Genomic DNA, 20,560 nt, shown 5'->3' on the forward strand with positions numbered 1-20,560 from the left:
AAAACTTATAATAAGGAGATGAAAAGTTAATAAAGTGTAACTTCTATCTTGTTAAATGTGTGGGAATAAGCACAAACATTAAATTTATGTTAATGACAAAATTGTCACTAATGTAATACTAAAAGAAAGTTATAACGAAATGGTAAAATGAAACTAAAAAGTTTCTCCACTTCTACCCTTTTATATATACTATAGATGTTGGTATGTTACAACTGATATTTGCTAACTTTTTTGATGTGATCTTATGAATTTTATGCTAAATCATCTCTTCAAAATTTCTTCAAATTAGATTATTTTACTAAATATTATAACAAATTATAACGTAAATTTTCAAATCTTTAGCAAAATTCTGTTTTCACGAAATTATATGAATTTTCAAAATTCCAATGGGTTTTTCAATTATCAAAATAGATTTTCCAAATTGATTCAACATTTTTAAATTTTGAAAAAGATCGATTTTGCAAAAAATTGGATAAGATTTGGAATATATATGAAATCTTGATGTTAATTTTGTCCCGAAAAAGCTCAAACATGTTGAATTTCGATGTTAAATATGTTTGGATTTCACTGAGAAAGCCCAAACATATAGAATCTCGGTGTTATTTTAAGACCGAGATTCACATAATCTTTTCAAATCAGACATTTTACGCAATGAAGAGTTCTTGTAATGGTGGTGGAGAGAATTTGCTAAAGCTCGTTAAACAGAGGGACAAACATTGGAAGATTAACGCCAAGAGATTGTGGTGATTTGGATGCCATTTGCATCAAGGTGTGACCAAATTTAGATTTGCAAAAGTTTGATTTTGTTTGAATAATTGAAAATATATTTTATAATAATGTTAAACACAACAAAAGTATCGTAATTTTAACTATTTCAAAATCACTCGAACACAATTGTTTTAGGTATCAATACAAAATGAGTTAGACAAAGAAAGGAGGAGGAAGTGAGAAGGTTTAGGTGAAATGGGAGGCAGGTAGGGACAACCTCAAACCATTTGTTGGGGAAGAGAGCATGTCTTGAGGGCATAATGAGTTGGCACATTCTCTATCCTCCTTTTCTTGAACATGGGTGTGAAAGAAAACTATATGTTAACGCAAACAAAAAGTTATGTAATTTTGATTCTCATTCATATCTATCTATTTTTGCTGATATCATTCAAATCATCCTATCTTTTAGTTTGAGACTGTAATATTTTACAAGTATTTAACCTATAATGACCCAATTGGTCGATTCAAGATATTCATTTTTTGAAGGTGTCAACTTTATCACTACTTTTTCAAGAAAAATTGGTAAAGTTAAAATTGGATGATCTGTTTCTAATTTGTTAATAAATTACAATGATTGTTAGAACAACGTTGCTTTTGGTTTCACTCCAAAAGGTGTCATACTATTGAAGATATAACTCATCATCATTTCCATGTTTAATTGATATTGGACTTGATTGCATTCCCAACGATGATTGAATTTATTTAGATCTTCAAAGTTTGATAAAGTAAGCATAGCTCAATTGGCAGCTGAGTGTGATTGTAATCAAAAGATTGATTGTTCAAATCTTCTTGCTCCGATGTACAAAAAGAAAAAGTTAGAAGTTTGAAATGATGACGTGGCAAGCCTAGTAGATAAATATTGACTAGCTTGGTAAGATGTGCTATACAAACGGTATAAAGAATGAATAGATGGACCAAGTACAAGGAGACCATCTATGAAGAAAATATATAGATTTTTTCTCTCAATCATTCTCAAACCCAAAAAAATTAAAATAAGAAATGGAATCAAATCAAAATTCCCTAATTGATCTGATTATCTTTCCATTACACCAAACATCTTTTGCTTTTTAAGAACAAAACAAACACATTATTATGAGAGAATCTGACAAAATAATATTATGCATTTGCCCGCATGCTTAACAACCATACTATTTTCTCCACTCCATTGCATCTCCTCACGTACTTACATCAGTGAAAGAGTCACAATTTACTTGAAAAAAAGAATGATTTGAGAACATGGGGCAACAAGAAACCATGCTTCCACAATGAAATGTTTCTTAGGAACCAAACAAACCCAAACACCTGCTTTGTGAATGTGGGGGGGCACTGAGTTTCAGCAGCATTTGATCCACTTCCTCCAATGGACCCTACAAATTCATGAGGTCTTCAGAGTTGCTGACAAACAACAGACAGAAAGAATAAGAATGTTTTCCAATAAATCTATAAAGGAATGTTTTTCAAAAGACAAATGGAGTGATTATGAATTGTGATGGAAACTTTCCATCCCAATCAGTGTCTACAACTCCTCTCTGCCACAGTTTATCTGATCATTCATATTGAGAAACTAAATCAGCATCCAAATTGCAAATCAAAGTAGAATGATGAATCGAGAGATATGGGTATTGTTCATAAGTAGTTTTACAAAGCAAACTGAAACTAGAAGCAAATTGTTGATGGATAAAACAGGAAAGACAATTTCCCAGCTCACTCTTTACAATATTTCTCCCATTTTTACAAGAAAAGAAGAAAAAAAAAACGTAAGATTTCCTTTTTGTGTCTTTGATACAGTCATTGTAAAGAATACAACTTGTGTAAAGGAACGGATGCTTCAGCGATTTTCATAACGAATCCCAGTTTTTCTTATAGGAGGTGTTGAAATGGGAAAACTAATTAGTTCACTGAATTCTGTACTCAATTTCCTTCCTGGAGATCTTTGAAGTTCTTGAAATGGAAAAATTAGACAGAAATAATATCTATGGATCGTTAACCTTGTTTGCCGTCATTGTGTCCATTGAGAACTCATCAACCACTGGCATGGATCTGACATGTTCAAGGAGACCTGAGAGTTCTTTATGAACATAATTAAAACGCTCATGGGATATCAAGGACTCTGTCAAGAGAGTTGCAGCAAGAGAATGAAAAGCTTGGGCGCAAGCTTCGCTTCTGCCTTGAGAATGTGCATTGTCTACAGTACCTAAAGAGTTCTGTAGTCGCCAACGAGGTAAAAGGTATTTATCTGGGAGTTTAAAGTAGTTCTTCAAAACAAGTACTCGAATTGAATGCCTGCACAATATTCCTGAATGTTCAAACTCTTTACAGGAACAGTTGACTTGCTTGTCATCTTCTTGTGTCCAACTAACAAGACGCTCAACATCCATTTTCTTATAATGTTGCAAAAGATATGAACCATTTCCCATTTCTCTTGCAACATATTGCACGGATAACACAATTTCATTTTGCAACACATTGAAGGCATAAGGTGTGAGAATACTCTGTGCATGCTGTTCGATAGGCATGCACGTCTTAATGTGTAAATACTGCATACCTTCTTTGGCATGAATTCCGAAGTTTGCAGCATTACTGACCTTCACGAAACAAAACCAACATAATGAAAGATTTAGTTTGATATCATATTCATAATCAGCATAAATTTACTACTCCAGCAAGAAAGAACAAAAGTAGCACTACCTGTTCAAAGAATATTTTCAAACATGTCTGTGCACTCAAGATTCTTTTCAAGAACACTTCTAAGGATTTAAAGAAATCAACTGTCAGTGTACGAGCCAGAAAGGAACATCTAATAAAGGAAAATGGCCATGATGCTCGATACAAATATAGTAAAGCTATATGCTTATCAGAAGCAAGACCAAATTGTGCAACCATAGAATCCCATTGATGCTCAAAATCAGCTATTTTCTCCAGATGCCACAACAAATCAAACTGAACTTTAAAGTTTGTATATTGCAACCCAAGGGGCAACGAGAACCAACTTGATAGTTTAGAAAGAATATGCCATATACACACAACATGTTTCGTATTTGGCAGTTCTTTTGATATGGCATCTCTGAGCCCTGAATCTATATCAGTTAGAATTGTCTGTGGATGCTTTCCTCTCATGAATTGTACAAATTTCTGTTAAAAATAAGAAAACTGTGAAAAGACACGTGTAGGTAGGTGCACACTGATGACAAGAAATTGCGTCCACAAACCTGTACAGCCCAAGAGAATGAGTGTGGGTTTTCTTCTTGCAGCAAGGCGCAGCTGAGTATAATTGCCTTTCCATGATTGTTCATGCCAAACCAAACTCCAAGGAGTAACCCAAAGGTAATGGAACAATAACTAGTTTCAAAAGAAACTACATCACCAAACACAGAATAAGCACGAATGGGATCACCATATGCCCATGATATATTTTCAACCTTACCATTTTCATCTCTAGTATAATCAAAAACAAATCCCGAATCCCTCTTGGCCATAGCCTTGCATATCTCGAGAAGTTCCAGCAATTCGTTCTCTCTTTTATCATTCTCTTCAACAGTTTTCTTTGAAGTCCTAACAAAGTTCCTAACATCCTTATCTATAAAAGGAAACTGTCCAGGTTGTACACCCTTTTCTAACTCCAACACCTCCAGAATCCTGTTCACGGGAAATCCAGCTTTGGAGAGTAATAGAATGCGTTCCTGATCAGCCTCCTTTATTTTCCGATATGCTGGAAGCAAACGCACCAGGTCATCTTCCAACAATTCATGATTATGAACATTACTAAACTGTGACACATACCATTGACTAACACCATCTACAATTTCCTTGGTCAAATACAATTTAGCATCACATCCACACCTAACAGATTTCCGCTCCCGAGGGTGTTCCACATTGACCTTCTTCCTTGGTTGATTATATCCAGACCGATAACAAACAAAATCTCGTCTATAAACCCCTAAATTTTGGCTTTCTGTTGAACGAGCTTTTCGAATTGAGAATCCATTCTTTCGAGCAAAGTTGCTGTAGTACTCAAAGGCATCATCATCACTTTTGAATATTTGACCAACATAGGGAGTGAAGACAGATTCTAATGACAATTGAGTTGGCACTGTCTCACTCTTCACCACCTCCGCATTTATGGAAGTCTGATCTTCACCTTCGCAGCTAATACAACATTTCCAATCTCCACATGGGCACTGCTGCCGTCGAATCCAAATGTCAGCCAGTAGCTTCATTGCCCTTTGTGGAGAAAACATAATCTTCACGCTCTGCTTTCATGCTGGTAATATGAAAAAGGAAATGTGGATTTACATTTTATAATTGAAATATAGAGAAGCATGCCTCCTCTCAAATAAAAAAAGAATATACATACACCCACTTCATAATAGATTCATATCAACTCAACTAGGTTTTGCTAGCTTGACCTAAATAATGTAAAATAAGTAATAAAATCAAACCTGAATTTACTCTTTTTCTCTTAACATCCAATTGATCCAATCAACAACTTAACCCAAACGTCTGGCAGATTAGAAAACCAAAAAGCTCCAATCAGATAATTCTAATATACAAATAGAAAATGGTAAAGAAAATACCCAATAAAATTTACAAGTGCATCTTAAAAACACTTTACTTTTCCGTTTCCAGTTCCCTAAGTTGTTCCAAGTTTAGCATCTAGATGAAGGGAAATGCAATGTAATGTATGTATCTATGTGTACAAACGCGCATATATAATTTTGACTTCTATTTAAACATAGCGCCTAACTATAAATGGCAAGCAACAAAAAAGAAAACTGAAGAGTTAAAGAACTAATTAAAGTTCAATTTAAGTGGCAGTACCACATGTCAATCCTGAGTTCAATTCAACGAGGGAACAGTAAAAACAAATATGAACATTCATTACAAAACCCACTTGATAAAAGATATTAAATTGCAAAGAAATTGCAGTAAAACCCCCAAACTGAGGATTGAACAGCACCTGTTGACAAAATACAACAAAGAAAACTTCAGATCCCACTAAATGGAAGCAAGGGTAAAACTCCAAAAAATGCATCTAATAGGGCATTCAGACCGTGGTTGTGCAAATTTCCTCAATCATCAGGTAAAATTTTGATTACACGAATGAAAAACAAACTAATGGAAGCAAAATTTGAAGAATCAAGAATCAATAAATTCCAGAAAAGAGAATTCGGAGCAGAAATATGAGGAAAAAAAACTGATCAAACAGGAAATTTTTGCCGGGAAAAGAAAATCCGATGAGAAAGAAATTGAAATTAAAATTTAAACTAAAATTAACCTCTAGAATCTTTGAGGGATCACATCCTCCATTGCTTGAAGGTTTGGTTTGAACAAAAGTGTATTTTCATCGTATTTATTTATTCAATTATGATATGTTTGATTAATGACATAAAATTATATAAATAAATTAAATTACATTGGAAGATCTTCCTAATCCTATCACGATCAGGTCCAATAAATATCAAAAGGTAATAATTTGAAACTTAAGAATCAGATCACTAAGTCATCCAATAAGTTAATGAATTTTTAATTTTGTTTTTAATCCATTTGTGAATTTTTTTTCCTCTTTAATACAACGAAAACCAAAATTGCTTAATGTTTAATTTTGTGTCCAATTGATTATTTACACATTAAATACCTTTTTAAAACTTCATCAACATATCAAACACAAAACTAAAGATTTAAACTTACATTAAATGTAAAAGTAATTAAGTGTAATTATTTGAAAAGATGGAACTATTTCAAATACTTACAAATATAGCATAATGTCACTCTCTATCTATTAATGATAAAATATGTTACTATCAGTATCTATAAGTAGATAATAGTAGTCTATCATTAATATATGGTGACAATTAGATGTGTTAGATATCTATTAGACACGAAGTATGAAAGTTGGTGACCTATAAGACGCTTTTTAAAATTTAAAATCAAATAGACACAACTCACAAGTTTGAATGTTCAAGGACCAAACTTTTAATTTACCTAAAAAAAATCTAGAACTAGTAGTTGATCTATATTGTCATGTCAATTAACGGGTCTCGATATAATGTTGCATCCACATCTATGTGGTATGATACCTTGAAAATGTTTACCCATTTTTCATTGTTCCAGATTGTGGGAGTGAATATTGAAATTCCCACTACCTCATATGAACATGTGTTTTAAGTTTTAATTAATCGAGTTTGATAGGATTTTTAATGAAAGATTTATTAAGCCAAAGCAAACATGCTTCAACGATAATTAATATGTACTTTTTTATGAAGCCGAAGTCATTCTAACTCGTTTAGAAAATATCAAAACAAAAGGAAAAAAAAAAAAAAAGAGATATTTATTTTCACTCTATCATTAACATCAATAGTAATATAAACTTAAACTCAAGTGAAATAATAAAAACTAATGTAGACAGTTTAAAAACATAAAGCAATTTGATTCCCAAAACAAAAAGCTATTGTATATTCACATGTACGAATCTCATGAAACACTATTTTTAGTGGGCAATAATATTAATAACACATTTTTTAATATCAATGAATATCTTGAAAAGAAAGAATCTGTTCTACCAAAAATCCCCACATGAACATTGGCCATTTTCGAAGTGGTGAAATCTATTTGAATCTCTCAAAACTATTTGCCTTTCAACAATCTGTGAAATATATTTGAAAGCAGAGTGGCAATCCCCACAAACTCTAAGGTTCTTCAGTATTCTAATTGGCATTTTGGATGGACGAGTAAGAACAAAAGCAACGGCAATTTTCTCGCTATGATAGCTCAATAGCTCCTCCTTACTCTCCCCTTCAAGGTCGTAGAGTGCGAATCTCGTCTCCGGTATGTACCCTGCTACCCTCATTTTCGCATTTAGTTCCTTCAGTTTTTCATATATTAAGTCCTTTTCAGGGTGTGATTTGTCTCCTGCAACAAACACATGAACACCATCCTTCATTGTCACCCAACTGCATCCAGCTTCTTTCTTCGCGAATGCTTTCCTCATTGCCACCCTCGTTTTCGCTACAGCATCCCACTTACCGCCCGAAGCATACATATTTGAGAGAAGAATGTAGTTCACTGCATTCGTTGGTTCCATTTCCAGCAGCATTTTGGCTGCTCTCCTCCCAAGTGCTGTGTTTTGACCATTGGCTTTGCAACAGGCCCCTAAAACAGTCCTCCATATTACAACATTAGGCTTCACTGGCATCTTATTGAGAAAATCCTCCATTTTGTTTAGCTCCCCAACACGCCCAAGAAGATCTACCATACATGAAAAGTGTTCCATGCGAGGAGTTAATCCGTATATTTCACTCATTGAATCAAAATGACTGAACCCTTCATTGACTAAACCCGCGTGGCTACATGCTGACAGAACTCCAACAAAAGTGACATGATCTGGTAGTGGACCGTGCAACTTCATTTGGGCAAAAAGATCCAAAGACTTTGTTCCGTGTCCATGGCGCGCATACCCTGAAATCATGGAGTTCCAAGAGTACAAGTTTCTGGCTGGCATCAGTTCAAAGAATCTTGAAGCATAGTCTATCCTTCCACATTTGGCATACATGTCCACAAGTGCGCTCCCGACAACAATATCAGATTCCAAACAAGCTCTTACACTGCATCCATGAACTTCCATGCCACGCTCTAATGTTGCGACGGTTGCACAAGCACTAAGCACAGTTGCAAAGGTGAAACCATCCAATCTCTGCCCTTTTTGCATCACAAACCAGACCATGTCCATGGCCTTGGGCAAGAGCTCGTTATGTATATAACCTGAAATCATAGAATTCCAACTTGCTTCGTCTTGTCTATCGGACATTCTTGAAAAGATATTCTCACAGTTAACCATATCTCCACACTTCCCATAGCAAGCCAAAAGTGCATTCTCTATAGCAGTGTCAGCTGCAACATTATGCTTTAAGACCAAAGCATGAATTTGCTTGCCTAGTTCATGAAGTGAAAGAGAAGATACCGCTGCAAGTATGCTAATGAAGGTCACTCTATTAGGATGCCAACCGGCACGCATCATAACTATGAAACTTTCCACAGCTTCAAGCATCGATGGCTCTGAATCTGCTAGAGCACCAATCAAAGAGTTCCATGAAACTTGATCGTAATCGAGCATCAAAGAAAAAGCTTTCTGGCATTCCTTTACATACCCACACTCACCATACAATGCTAAAAGAGCATTTGAAACAGAAACATCCAAATCAAGCCCCAATTTAAGTCCTTCACAATGTAATTGTTCTCCAACAGAGATCCAGCCTAAGCTTGCACAGGAACTTAAAGCACTAATCATTGTGAAATTTGAAGGAAATAATTCTGTTCTCCTCATTTCTTGAAAAGTTTTAACCGCTTCTAGAAACTGTTTATTTTGGTCAAGACCGCTGATCATGGAGTTCCATGTAACCGAATCCTTAGTATCCATGAACCTAAAAACCACACAAGCATCATTGATTGCTCCAAACTTAGCATACATATTTATAAGACCATTCCCTATTGCAATCTGAGCGTTGAGTAAGCCTGATCGGATGAGGAACGCATGAACCTCACTACCCTTCCGTTTTCCATTTTCCAGAACATAGAACTCGGGAAAAGCAGTCAAAATGATCATATAAGAATTAGGGTTTAGTTCAACTGAATCCTTCATTTCCATGAAAAGTTCAACTGCTTCTTCACCTCTGTTCTGTCTAACCAGTCCAATTATCAAACCGTTCAAGGATACTACATTTCTATAACTCATCTTCTGAAAAATATTTTTGGCATAATTAATTGACCCAGCCTTTGCAAAACCACTAACTAAAGCACTACCTACATACAAATCATGCAAGAAACCAGATTTTTCCACCCTGGTCAGCAGCTGTTCAAGCAAAACCAAACCAGAATTAGGCAAAGAACAAGTAGCAGATATTAAACTACCAAACGTATACTCATTGGGTTTGAGACCATCTCTCATGACTTCCTTCTGCATGGTTGAAAAGATATCAAATGCAGAAACTGCATCTCCCCTTTGGCAATAAACAGAAATCATAGAGTTCAAAGATACCAAATTTCTGGGCCAAATGCTATCGAAAGCACGACGTGCATATTCAACCATGCCCAGAGCATTTCCATACATTGATATCAGAACATTACTTGCCGTAACATCATTAGCATACCGAGTTTTCGACATCAACCCATGAATTTGCATCCCAAATTTCAAACCACACTCACCACACCCTTGGCAAGCACGAATGACGCTACCAAAAGCATAATGATTAGGCATAAAACCATCAGAAACCATTTTCCGAAATAGCTCACAAGCCTCATTTGGCATACGGTTATGAGTATAGCCTGATATCAAGCAAGACCAAGAAACCAAGTTCCTAAGGGGCATTTCGTCGAACACCTTCCGGCCAGAACCCAAATCACCGACTCTAGCATAAATATTAATAAGGGTATTACACAAAAACAGATCATTAACGAACCCATTTTTGAAAAGCTGCAAATGAAGCTCTTCCGCATCTTTTGAGCCGCAAGAATACCGGTAACGCTGAGCGAGAGACGCAATCTTTTCATCATGTTGTACAGGACTGTGGTGGAGTTGGGATGACTTGTACTCATCAACTAAGATTTGCAATGGTATTGAGGATGGATGAAAAGGGTTGTTAAAGGGGTTGAAAAGAAGAGGGTAATGGTGAGAATGTGGAATTGAAGAAGCAGAGCGTGGAAAGGTGAAAACAGAGGTATGGCTGTAAGCAGCTAGTGTTCTGGTACGGAAGAACCAGCGGGACATATTAGTAGGATTATGAAAGGAAAGCAGTAAATTACCAAAGGTTCCATGGTTTGATCACCGATACATGGGAGCCGCCTGCTTTATCACATTTGAATATTTGACCAACATAGGGAGTTAACAGATTATGATTCAACAAAAGGAACAGCAAAAACAAATATGAGCATCCAGAGAATAAGAGCAAACCCAGTTGATAAAAGAGATTAAAATGCAAAGAAATTGAAGTTAAATCGCCAAACTAAGCTTTGAACAGCACATCTTCGCCCAACTGAGCTTTGTGATCAAATGTGTTTAGATTAAACATTATTTAAAAAAAAAAAAAACAATCATCCAAAACTAGCAAATTTCACAAACTATTTACAAAATACGACGAAATTTTATATTATACACGTTGATATACTTCTATATTGATAGACACGAATAAAAGATTATTATATACCAAAGATAAATCTAAAATTTTATTATATATTAGTAAGGGGTCTTTTCAAAAATATAAAAAAGTAAATATTTACAACAATTCCAAACGAAAAAAGTTCAGATGCACATCATGTAAAATATCAAAAATATGGCGTCAACCACATCGTCAATAACGGGCGCATAATATATTTGTTTAGATATGACTATAATTTATATGTGATCGTTTAGATATGACTATAATTTATAATATGAATACAATTTATTTTTCAATTCCATAATTTTTCTTAAAAAAATTTGGTACACTATTTTTTCTTAATTCTTTTCTTATACGATTGTTTACATTTTGTACACGATCGTTTACATTTGTCTACTCCAATGCAAATGATTTTTTTTCAAGATTTTTTATACACAATCTTTTAAATTTTGCTATTTTGTTGTACACAGTTTTATACACAATCGTTTATATTTGGTTACCAAACGTAAACGTGTAAAAGAAAAAAAAAAAGAAGAAATATGATGTAAAGAAATTGCAGCGAAAAAAAGAAAAAGAAATGTATAAAGACAATGGAAAGAAATCGAAGCGAAAAAAACGAAGAGGAAAAGAAAAAAAACTATAGAAAGATTAAACAACATAAATAAAGAATTGAAAAATAAGAAAGATGATAGAAAGAAATCGCAGAAAAGAAAAAAAAATGAAGAAAGACGAAATCGCAGCGGAAGACGGGGAAAACGAATGAAAAATAGAAAGATGGAAGAACAAACTGAAATATTTAGAAAATAACTAAATTTGTGACTTTATTACCCGTCGTAGTTTACAGTTTTGTTAGGTTTAAGTAAGTTTCCTATTAATAAATATTTTAGTTTATTTTGTTATATTTAAAGTTAGAATTTTCCTTTTATTTTGTAGACCGATTATGTTTTGTGTATAAACCCAATTCTTTTAATTGTTAAGTTTGTAAGAAGTCGATTTAAATACTAATATAACTGTAAATAATTTAATGAGTCAAAATCAAATAAAAATTCTATAAATATATATTTTTTTGGATTTTTTTCAAAAATATAAAAAATTGGCCAATTATTTATCCTCCTTAGAATTTAATATTTTGTTATATTTTTTACGAATTTCTTATTTTAAATAAATATAAATTGGAAATAAAATTAATATATAAATATAAAATCTTCAAAACTGTCCTCATTTTCCAATTGATTCAAGCATCATGGAAAATATTTGTAAAATTAGAAACTTTTAGAAATTGTTTGAAACCTAAACGTAGAGCATGAAAACAATTGAAACCTTCGAGTGATATGGAATGAATTTGGTATTACAGATTGAATCCAAAATGCACAATTCAAACATAGATTTTGAATTATAACAAATTACAAACTTAGTCCTTACATACATTTATCGTATTGGGTTCAGACGCAATCCACGTGTACAATTGTTCGAGAATTTTACGCATAAAATTCTTCCTACACCTTAAAGTTAGCTATTTTATTAAGATCTTATAGCTATAATTTTCAACCAAATTAACATTTTCATTTTAATTCGAGGAAATTCATATTGATTTGTTGTTTTTTTTTTTTTTTTACATATTTTCGATTTTGATTTATAAAATAGTTATTTGCAAAACTTTACTTTTTTATCTATACGGTTTATGGACAGTGTGAAAATGACGGTTTTAAGTATTTGGAAAGACAATCGAAAGAGAGAGCAAGGAGAAGGAAATTTTGTGAGAAAATGAAGCACAGAGTTGAACACAAAAAGAGAAGAAAACTGCATATTATTTCAGCAGAAGATGGGATGATGGGTATTTACCCATTCATTACAAACAAGTTTACAATTCTACTTTACTCACTTATTTCTCAAGTGCTTCCCATCCTATTTCTAAACTTGAAAATTCCAACTTCCCCCTGCATTTTGGGAGTTTCCAAGTCAACGATTTTAGGAATGAACTACGTAACAGCTCTTGGATTTTCCGACACCCACCCAGAAATGGTTGAAAAAGATGCTGCTGTTTTGGTACTTTGAAGTTTGAAACTGGTCTCCATGGAAGAACTTTTATTATAATCTCAGACCATCCCTTCTAATATCCACTCATATTCTCACACAATCCTGTTCTGATGCCGAGCAATGTCGAGGATCGTTCAATGGTTATACCAGAGAGCTGAGAGATCAAGAAAAAAGGTATCTTCAAGTAAATCGCCCAGTGAGGGTGGAAGAGTAAAAGTAATTGTCATCCCCGATTGTCATCCAGCAACATGCTCTACCAAGGGGAATTCTATGAGGATGATGAATGACGAGGTTTCCGCCTCTCGAAGATACTGTACAGTGCCATTCATAATCTTCACAAGCTTCTGGCTTATGTATAAGCCAAGACCTTCCTTTGAGCTATCGTTGTTGTCGTCAAACATCTCTTGGATTAAGTGTGCAGGAATTCCTGGAGTGGGATGGGTGATCCTACATAATATGACAACCATATCTCATTAAATATTAGCTCCTATTTATCTTAGAATACTCAATCTTAATCTTCACACAAGAATGTCATCCTCTTCTTTCTTTTTCAGGTACCATATTTTCCAACAAGAAACCAAAAAAAATCTATGCTAGAAAAGGGATAATGTTTTGGAAGTAGACAAAGCAAAAGCAATGTACTCGGTTAAACATGTATAGAAGAAAATGTATACATTATTAGATGTGATTATAGATCTAACATTAAAAGCACGACACATATCATCAGGGCATGATCCACTAAGAAATAGTTTTCAAGACTCGGGGTCGCCTAGCATATTCAGTGCCATCGTCTAAGCATTACATATCTGAATAACTTAAAACTTTAAATTTCCAGTCATGAAAAAAGACTATTTCACTTATCTCTAAACCTTTAACAAACAATGAGAACTAAAAGATTTTAGGAATCATTAAGATGTAAAAGTTCATAGACATAGTCTTGAACATTTCTACAAGATTAGCATCTATAACACACCATCAATATAATGCAAAAACTATTCATTGTGGTTGATTGTGGTGGTGGTTTGAGAAGGAAGATCAAGCAACATACACAGCATGGTCATACTCGAAAAACGAGATTTTACCTCAATTCAAGATGAACAATGTGGATTCCCTTCCCAATGCGCTCCTTCCTTGGAGTTGCTTTAAAGATGACAGACAATTCTTTGCAAGTGAAGAGAAGTGTGTTCGTCAAGAACTCAGAGAGCACTTGCTGTAGCCTCAAGTTATCTCCGTATAAGTGCAAAGATGACACGTCGGCGGGTGATTCACAAATGATCTTCACCTCACGCTCTTGGCTCAAAATCATGGCTTGATTTGTTACAACGTCAAGGACATCTCCAAGGTTGAATTCAATACAGTTCGTTTCCATGTAACTGCCAGGGATAACCCAAATGATCAAATAGTAACGTATTGAAGCCAAATAGGAAAAAGAAAGAAAAAGTTCTGATGTGTCTTTGATCATACCATTCCTCTATACTCTGGATATCGGTATCATGTACAATCTTGTGTAATTGTTCTCGACTCAAAGTGTTCAATTTAATTAACTGTTTTTGCTCTATGCTTAAGTCAGATGAACTTATTAGATTCTGCATAAATGTAATCCCATCAAGGGGTTTTCGAATTTCTTGACGCAGATATGCTAATTTATGGAGATTTTCAGCTGTAGCTTGTTCCGAAATTCGCTGCATCTCCAAAGCATATTGAAGTTCTGGACTAGCCACGTGCAAGAAGAAGAAAACCCCAGTGATAGTACCCTCTGCATCAGTCCTTTTGCTTGCGGTAAGCAATGATTCAATGTAGTTTCCTTCACGATCACAGAAGCGAAACAAAAATTTCTCTGTATCCTGGCCTGAAATTACTCTATGCAGTAGGATCCTAAGCTTGGTCAATGTGTGATCTTTCACACGGCATCCAAAGTTTTCAAGCGTGAAAACCTCCCCAAGAAGCATTCTATTTGTCATCTCTACCCTTCTAAAACCAGATAACTTTTCCATTGCATCATTCCATTCCAAGCACCGGCCCTCGCCATCGGCCATAAAAATTGGAGGAATAAGTGCAGATGGGTTTCGCATAATCCCCGTGTAATCACCTTGGATTTGGGTGTATTGGTTCATTACCAGTTTTTGCTTCGTAACATCCTGCCCTATAAAAGAAATTCCTACAACATTATTGTTTAAGTCTCGGCTACAACAAGAGTTAACGTCTAAGATCACTGGACCATTTTGTACCGCAGTTCCAAATGTTTTGAGTTTGATTTCAACGTTCTTCTCTTCAATACCTGACAACATTCACAAACAAATTCATCATATGAGCAATGCAGAACATTAGTTCAAGACTGAATGTTCTCTTTCAATCATCCATCCCAATTAGAAAAGTTAACTGAAACTCTTAGCTTTTTGAGGATTTTACTGTATATGTCGTTATGCCGGTGAATCCTTAGTTTCTTGTCAAGTAAACAAATAACTAAATGGACTTCTATCCCAACGTGTGACCTGAGTTAGCTTCATATTCTAGTTGCGTTTTCTATATCTCTTCTCATTTATTACTGCAAAGAACTGACCGACAAATATATCACAATGAACCTCTACCAGCGTCAAATTGAAATCATATGATGATATCAAAACAAGATACACAGTTGATATAAAAGTAACAAATGGTCACGTCAATGGAACAACAAAAAATAGGCTAATAGCTTAAGATGCAAAATCACCTTGAATGGCCATGGACAGCATTTTCCTTACCACCTTAACAGAATCATTAACCAGACAATCAACTAAGGGCATTCCCATGGCTTCCTGGATAGCCAATCCTGTAAGCTCAGTGGCTTTGGAGTTCCAACCATTGATCTTGCCAAAGACATCTACAGCCAAGATGGGCACTGCAGCTGTTTCAATTAGGCGAACCATCTCATTTGTAATGACGCGCAATTCATCCAATTGTTGTGACTTCTCATCAACTGGTGGGACAGTTGTAATCACCTTGCATTCTTCTTCAATTTCATCCTGTAAAGAACCCCGTAATATTAATTGCAGTGAATGAATGGCATCCATTTCCACATCTTCCCAAGGTTGACTACGCCGCTTCACCACTTCCAGGAAAGCCTTGAATGATGATCTTGGATGCATCTTTCTTCCATCATCCTCATCACTAGGATCATGTTTTGCACCACCCCACCTGATTTCTTTAGCCATATGTGAACGAAACCAGAAAAGGAAGTCCTTAGACGTAATCCTAACAGCAGCCATTCCACAAACCTCATCACCAAGCGCAGAAGCACCATAGAAACCAGCTTCAATAAGGCTATCAGTACTTAAACCTGTGCTTCCATTATGGTCTTTGAGAAGCCAGTCAGCTATATTTCTAATTTGCGCCTCTGTGGGGGTGACTCCAAGTAACCAAAATTTCTTTCTGAAATATAAGGCAGCACCATCACACTTAACAAGATCCATAATATTGGGAGATTGAGTAACAATTCCTACCGGAGCATCTCTTAGCAGCATATCACAAAGAACTGTTTGAATTCGCAAGATGTGTTTTTCCTTCAACTGAGCTTGCAACTCCACCTCTTTGTTAATCTGTATACCAAATACTTGAATCAAGAATTCACAAGCATATCGCAAAGGAAATGGAACAAACCTAGGGCTAGTGTGATGGCAAACTACTAAACCCCACAACTTTCTATCCTTTTCTTGATCATTTTCCGATTCACTATCATTCTCATTGATCGTAATAGACATCACAAGAGATGCAATAGAACCCATATTCATCATATATCGAGCATGACAACCATGAGGAGCTCTCAATGCAGACCCACATAAACTTAATGGCTGAGCTAATCTCCTGTCTTGAAGCACTTTAACTGGAGGCGCCAAACAATCACATATCATTCTAACTTTATTCTTCAGAAACAGGAACCTTGAAGCTTGAGGTATATCAGTAGCTGGGTAGTGCAAGCCAAAATATGGTTCTAAGTCTGATAGACAGCACTCAGCTACAACTTCTCCATGTTCATCATCATGGAATTTATACACCATTACTCGATCATAACCTGTCAAATCGCTAACCTCCTTAACCAATACCTCACACAAAAGAGATATATTCCCACTTGGCAAGGACTGCAATTTTGAGATGGCTTTAGCTGCTAGCTTATAAGATTTCAATGCCCCAGCTGCAGTCACTGGCACATCAGCTGGGTTCACCGGTTCCAGATCTATAATTAATCCCACGTCAACTCGATGCAAAATTGCATAAAATGGTTTACCAGAAGTTCTACAATGGACTAGAATAGGATTGAGAAGATTAACTTCCTTAAAGTCAGCTGCTTTCTGCAAAGCTGCAGCTCCGGGTGAACGAAAAAGAGTCCGTACATCTGTTCCAAAAGTTAAAGCTTCTTGCTGCTCGATGTTAGGCACAGCGTGTGGGGCCAAGTCCAACATTTCGGGGGCATTTTCACTATATGCAAGAACAGACAAGTTTTCCCCGTCCACAGCAATCATACAACCAAATGGTTGAACTAGACTTCCTCTCTGAATGTTTTGAAGGTATGACTGTACAGTGGAAGCATGAATATTGCTAGTGGAACAAGCGGCATTGAAATCAACGGATGCAGAGTAATCAAAAAACCTTTCGGAACCTTCAAAGTCTACATGAAGCTTTGCATCAATTGGGGTCTGTGCAACCACATGAGCCCCATGTTTCGATCGGTCAAAGCTGGTCTTAGAACACACAGTCTTATTTGCTGACGTTGAAGACATCTTTCTACTTAGTTACCAATTACTCGGTTTCTTTCACTAACAAACCGATCACCTATATCCCCAAACATGAAACTCCCAATTGAAAACTTTCTAAATCCTTACTCAACAACCACCAAATTCAACAACAAACCATCGAAACATTCTCCGGCTGAAACCAAATGACCGAAGAGACAGAACTAAATTCTTCCCATGTTTCTATTTCCAGAAACACAACCCCACAAATTTAAAATTCATCAACCCAGAAAGAAGTTACCAAATAAGAACTAAACAGCGAAATCCTTTCAAGATTTTCATCTAAACTAGAAGGGGTGTCATAAAACAAAACTCGAAACAACAAGAAAAAGTAAGAACAGAACCAACTAACGATCTTTGAATCACGATTCAGAGCAATTCTTCCACATCTTCTTCACAGTTCCACCACTCTCCCCAGTCTACTCCCTCAAAGAATCAACCAACCAAGACACTTCTAGAAACTCGAGAAGCCCTTCTCAAAGGAAACCTTTCCAAAGCAATCACAGCCATTCGTTGAAACAACGAGCTGGCAAGCACATAACTAATAAGCCTCTAATTGAGTAATTTCCCAAAACCCACATAGTTCCCAAAATTACAAAATTAAGAAAATGGGGAAAACAGAAAAGACATAAACTAATCAATAGTCAATAGATTAGACGAAGATGCATACATACATACAAAATGGGGTGAACAGATATACGGGTCTGACGAAAATACGGATTTAGCAACTCGTGAAAACAGCAATAGAACTTGGTGGCGAAAACAGGGGATTCCAAAACTTGCGGATTTTATCCATTTGAAATGATTTTGAAGATGGGTTTTGATAAATTTCTGCAGTCCGCACGCACTCTTTGCAAAAAAAAAAAATGAAAAAAAAATTCGTCGTCGTCCTCGAGACGTGAACCAAGTGGCCGTAGTTCGGTCCTCTTTTGAAGGAGGAGGTAAGGGACAGCATATTTGGACTCATATGAATAGCGAATGAATCATATTGGCCCACGCCACTACATTAGGAAAATTTAATGAGTTTTTGTAAAATATTCAATTCCTCTCTCACTCAAATTTAGCGATGGCTCTTTTCTTTGTTTAAGTTCTTGAAAGTTTGAAACTTTACTCTTTTTGATTGTTTCTTTTTCTTGTTTGTTAAATGATTTTGCACTTCATTTTGGACTTTACGATGTGCTACTTGGGAAATTCTCAAAATAGCATGAGAAAACTCATACAGCAATAGCATCAAAACAAAATTGAAAAAAAAAAATCATTTTTGACCCAATACAACAAGTGACCCACTTTTTAAAAAAGCAATTGTCAATCGACTTTCTTCTCACGTCATACATACGTGAAATTATCAATTTGTTTTTCCTTTCTTCTGCTAAGTTCTCGCATGCACAGAAATTAGTAATCTCACTCTCTCGATCACTTCTTTCTCTTACACAAATTGCTCTCCCTTATACCGTTGCCTCACTCTCCTCTGTCTTCTTGTCTTGCCTCTCCTCTCTCTCCATCTCTGACTTCTTTCTTGTTCCACAGCATTGTCAAATTTGGGCATAATTTCGCTCATCGGTGGAGGAGAAGGAGCAAACAAAGACGAAGAAAAAATCGTAGAAGAAGAAGAAGAACAAGAGAGACAGAGAAAAAAACAGGAAGATGGAGGAAGAGAGAAATATAAAATAGGACTAGAAGAGGTAAAATTGCTTGAAGATGATGATATAAGCAAGAGTTCAAGAATCTTTGGTTTTGAAAACATTTTGGACGTTTCATTTAATTAAAAGAAAATAACTCATTCAAATGAATTATTCTTGAGCTTTGTTGGTGGAATCAAGAAATGATGAAAACAGACTATTGTTCTTGCATGATATTCTTGAATCTTGTCTAATTTTTCCTCAAATGTCATTTCACCAAAAGAGTGTTGTTTTGTTGCAGATGAAAACTTCTTTTTGTTGCTTATGTCAATTTTCCATGCTGCTTGTAATCATTTTTCATTAGCCAATATCTACTAATTGTTGAGTTTAGAATGCAGTAATTATATGTTTGATACTCATTTGTTTTATTAAAATTGCCAACTTCCTTAATTTTTCCACTATATGATCACAATATATCTCTTAAATACGATACCTCTTTGGATTAATCGTTCTTCGATCAAATCACACTTTTTTTTACCGAATACTTAAGTTACATGTATCATATAAGATAAACGCATTATTTCATCTAAAAATTAAATAACATTGAGATAAGTACTTCATTTATTTTCTATTACGAGATCTTACACAACATCTATTCTTATTATTGTCGTAGGATATGTATATATAATTCTAATAATGATACAGTAAATTTCAATTATTTATATTAGTTTCAAGTAGTTAAAAACATATTATATTGACAAAATTCTTCAACCCTTTCTTCAAATGAACAACTCTTTCTAGCTTAAAGGTTCACCTCCTTTCTCTTTTAGAAATAAATGAGAAAAAGCATAAAGATTTTGAAAAGAAAAATGATCTCTCATTTATTTTGAAATCTAGACCCTTTTTCTTTTGTAACCCCATCTCTCCTTTCACTATTTTTCCTTTTGAGGGAAAATTTGAAGAGTTGAGAGAATAAATAAATTTTTGTGTCATTGTCATGTCAAAACAAAAATGGTATAAATTGAAATAAATTTTGCTTTCCTTTTAGTAGGAATATATATGTTGTGTTGAATAAATGATGCAAAATATTCCTAACTTTGTATTCTGAGTTAAAAAAATCTTTAAACTTCTAAAAAGAGTTTGAAAGTATAATTACAGTTAGTTTTTGGTATTTTGTGTAAAAATTATCTTTAAATTCTTTGGACATTTTTTCATATTTTTG

The 20,560-nt window shown here is 34.9% G+C and overlaps 3 protein-coding genes across 7 annotated transcripts; all 3 read right to left on the bottom strand.

The window, feature by feature from the left end:
* Window positions 1–1,605: 1,605 nt before the first annotated feature.
* On the bottom strand, window positions 1,606–6,177 carry LOC103500514 (putative protein FAR1-RELATED SEQUENCE 10). Of its 5 annotated transcripts, none has more exons than XM_051085478.1 (6): window positions 6,044–6,138; window positions 5,208–5,268; window positions 3,978–5,029; window positions 3,457–3,900; window positions 2,757–3,353; window positions 1,606–2,135 (listed from the first exon to the last, which is right to left on the bottom strand). In XM_051085478.1, the coding sequence occupies exons 3-6, from the start codon at window positions 5,004–5,006 to the stop codon at window positions 2,046–2,048; spliced, it is 2,160 nt and encodes a 719-aa protein (XP_050941435.1). In that variant the 5' UTR covers window positions 5,007–5,029; window positions 5,208–5,268; window positions 6,044–6,138; the 3' UTR covers window positions 1,606–2,045. The 5 variants fall into 5 exon arrangements, with proteins under 5 accessions (XP_050941435.1, XP_050941446.1, XP_050941441.1 ...); XM_051085489.1 differs by having other exon boundaries at window positions 1,606–2,163; XM_051085484.1 differs by lacking the exon at window positions 6,044–6,138 and adding an exon at window positions 5,660–5,703.
* A 990-nt stretch (window positions 6,178–7,167) lies between these two features.
* On the bottom strand, window positions 7,168–10,822 carry LOC103500513 (putative pentatricopeptide repeat-containing protein At5g09950). Its single transcript, XM_008463849.3, has one exon. It carries the CDS (start codon window positions 10,526–10,528, stop codon window positions 7,325–7,327), a length of 3,204 nt encoding a protein of 1,067 aa, XP_008462071.1. The 5' UTR covers window positions 10,529–10,822; the 3' UTR covers window positions 7,168–7,324.
* A 1,871-nt stretch (window positions 10,823–12,693) lies between these two features.
* On the bottom strand, window positions 12,694–18,720 carry LOC103500511 (phytochrome C). The gene is made up of 4 exons (XM_008463848.3): window positions 15,664–18,720; window positions 14,418–15,231; window positions 14,036–14,326; window positions 12,694–13,400 (listed from the first exon to the last, which is right to left on the bottom strand). Exons 1-4 carry the CDS (start codon window positions 17,705–17,707, stop codon window positions 13,190–13,192), a joined length of 3,360 nt encoding a protein of 1,119 aa, XP_008462070.1. The 5' UTR covers window positions 17,708–18,720; the 3' UTR covers window positions 12,694–13,189.
* Window positions 18,721–20,560: the final 1,840 nt, after the last annotated feature.

Source organism: Cucumis melo, chromosome 1 (assembly GCF_025177605.1).
Source record: "Cucumis melo cultivar AY chromosome 1, USDA_Cmelo_AY_1.0, whole genome shotgun sequence".
Classification (NCBI taxonomy): Eukaryota; Viridiplantae; Streptophyta; class Magnoliopsida; order Cucurbitales; family Cucurbitaceae; genus Cucumis; species Cucumis melo.

What these genes read in the sequence shown, in the direction of transcription:
- LOC103500514 (XM_051085486.1), bottom strand. Translation starts at nt 5,006, where the DNA reads ATGTTTTCTCCACAAAGGGCAATGAAGCTACTGGCTGACATTTGGATT. An exon ending in TGAAAATATTCTTTGAACAG is followed by an intron (nt 3,354 to 3,456) that starts GTAGTGCTACTT and finishes TGTTTCGTGAAG; the next exon opens with GTCAGTAATGCTGCAAACTT. An exon ending in ACACAATGACGGCAAACAAG is followed by an intron (nt 2,136 to 2,756) that starts GTTAACGATCCA and finishes ATGAATTTGTAG; the next exon opens with GGTCCATTGGAGGAAGTGGA.
- LOC103500513 (XM_008463849.3), bottom strand. Translation starts at nt 10,528, where the DNA reads ATGTCCCGCTGGTTCTTCCGTACCAGAACACTAGCTGCTTACAGCCAT.
- LOC103500511 (XM_008463848.3), bottom strand. Translation starts at nt 17,707, where the DNA reads ATGTCTTCAACGTCAGCAAATAAGACTGTGTGTTCTAAGACCAGCTTT. An exon ending in GCTGTCCATGGCCATTCAAG is followed by an intron (nt 15,232 to 15,663) that starts GTGATTTTGCAT and finishes GAATGTTGTCAG; the next exon opens with GTATTGAAGAGAAGAACGTT. An exon ending in ATTGTTCATCTTGAATTGAG is followed by an intron (nt 13,401 to 14,035) that starts GTAAAATCTCGT and finishes CATATTATGTAG; the next exon opens with GATCACCCATCCCACTCCAG.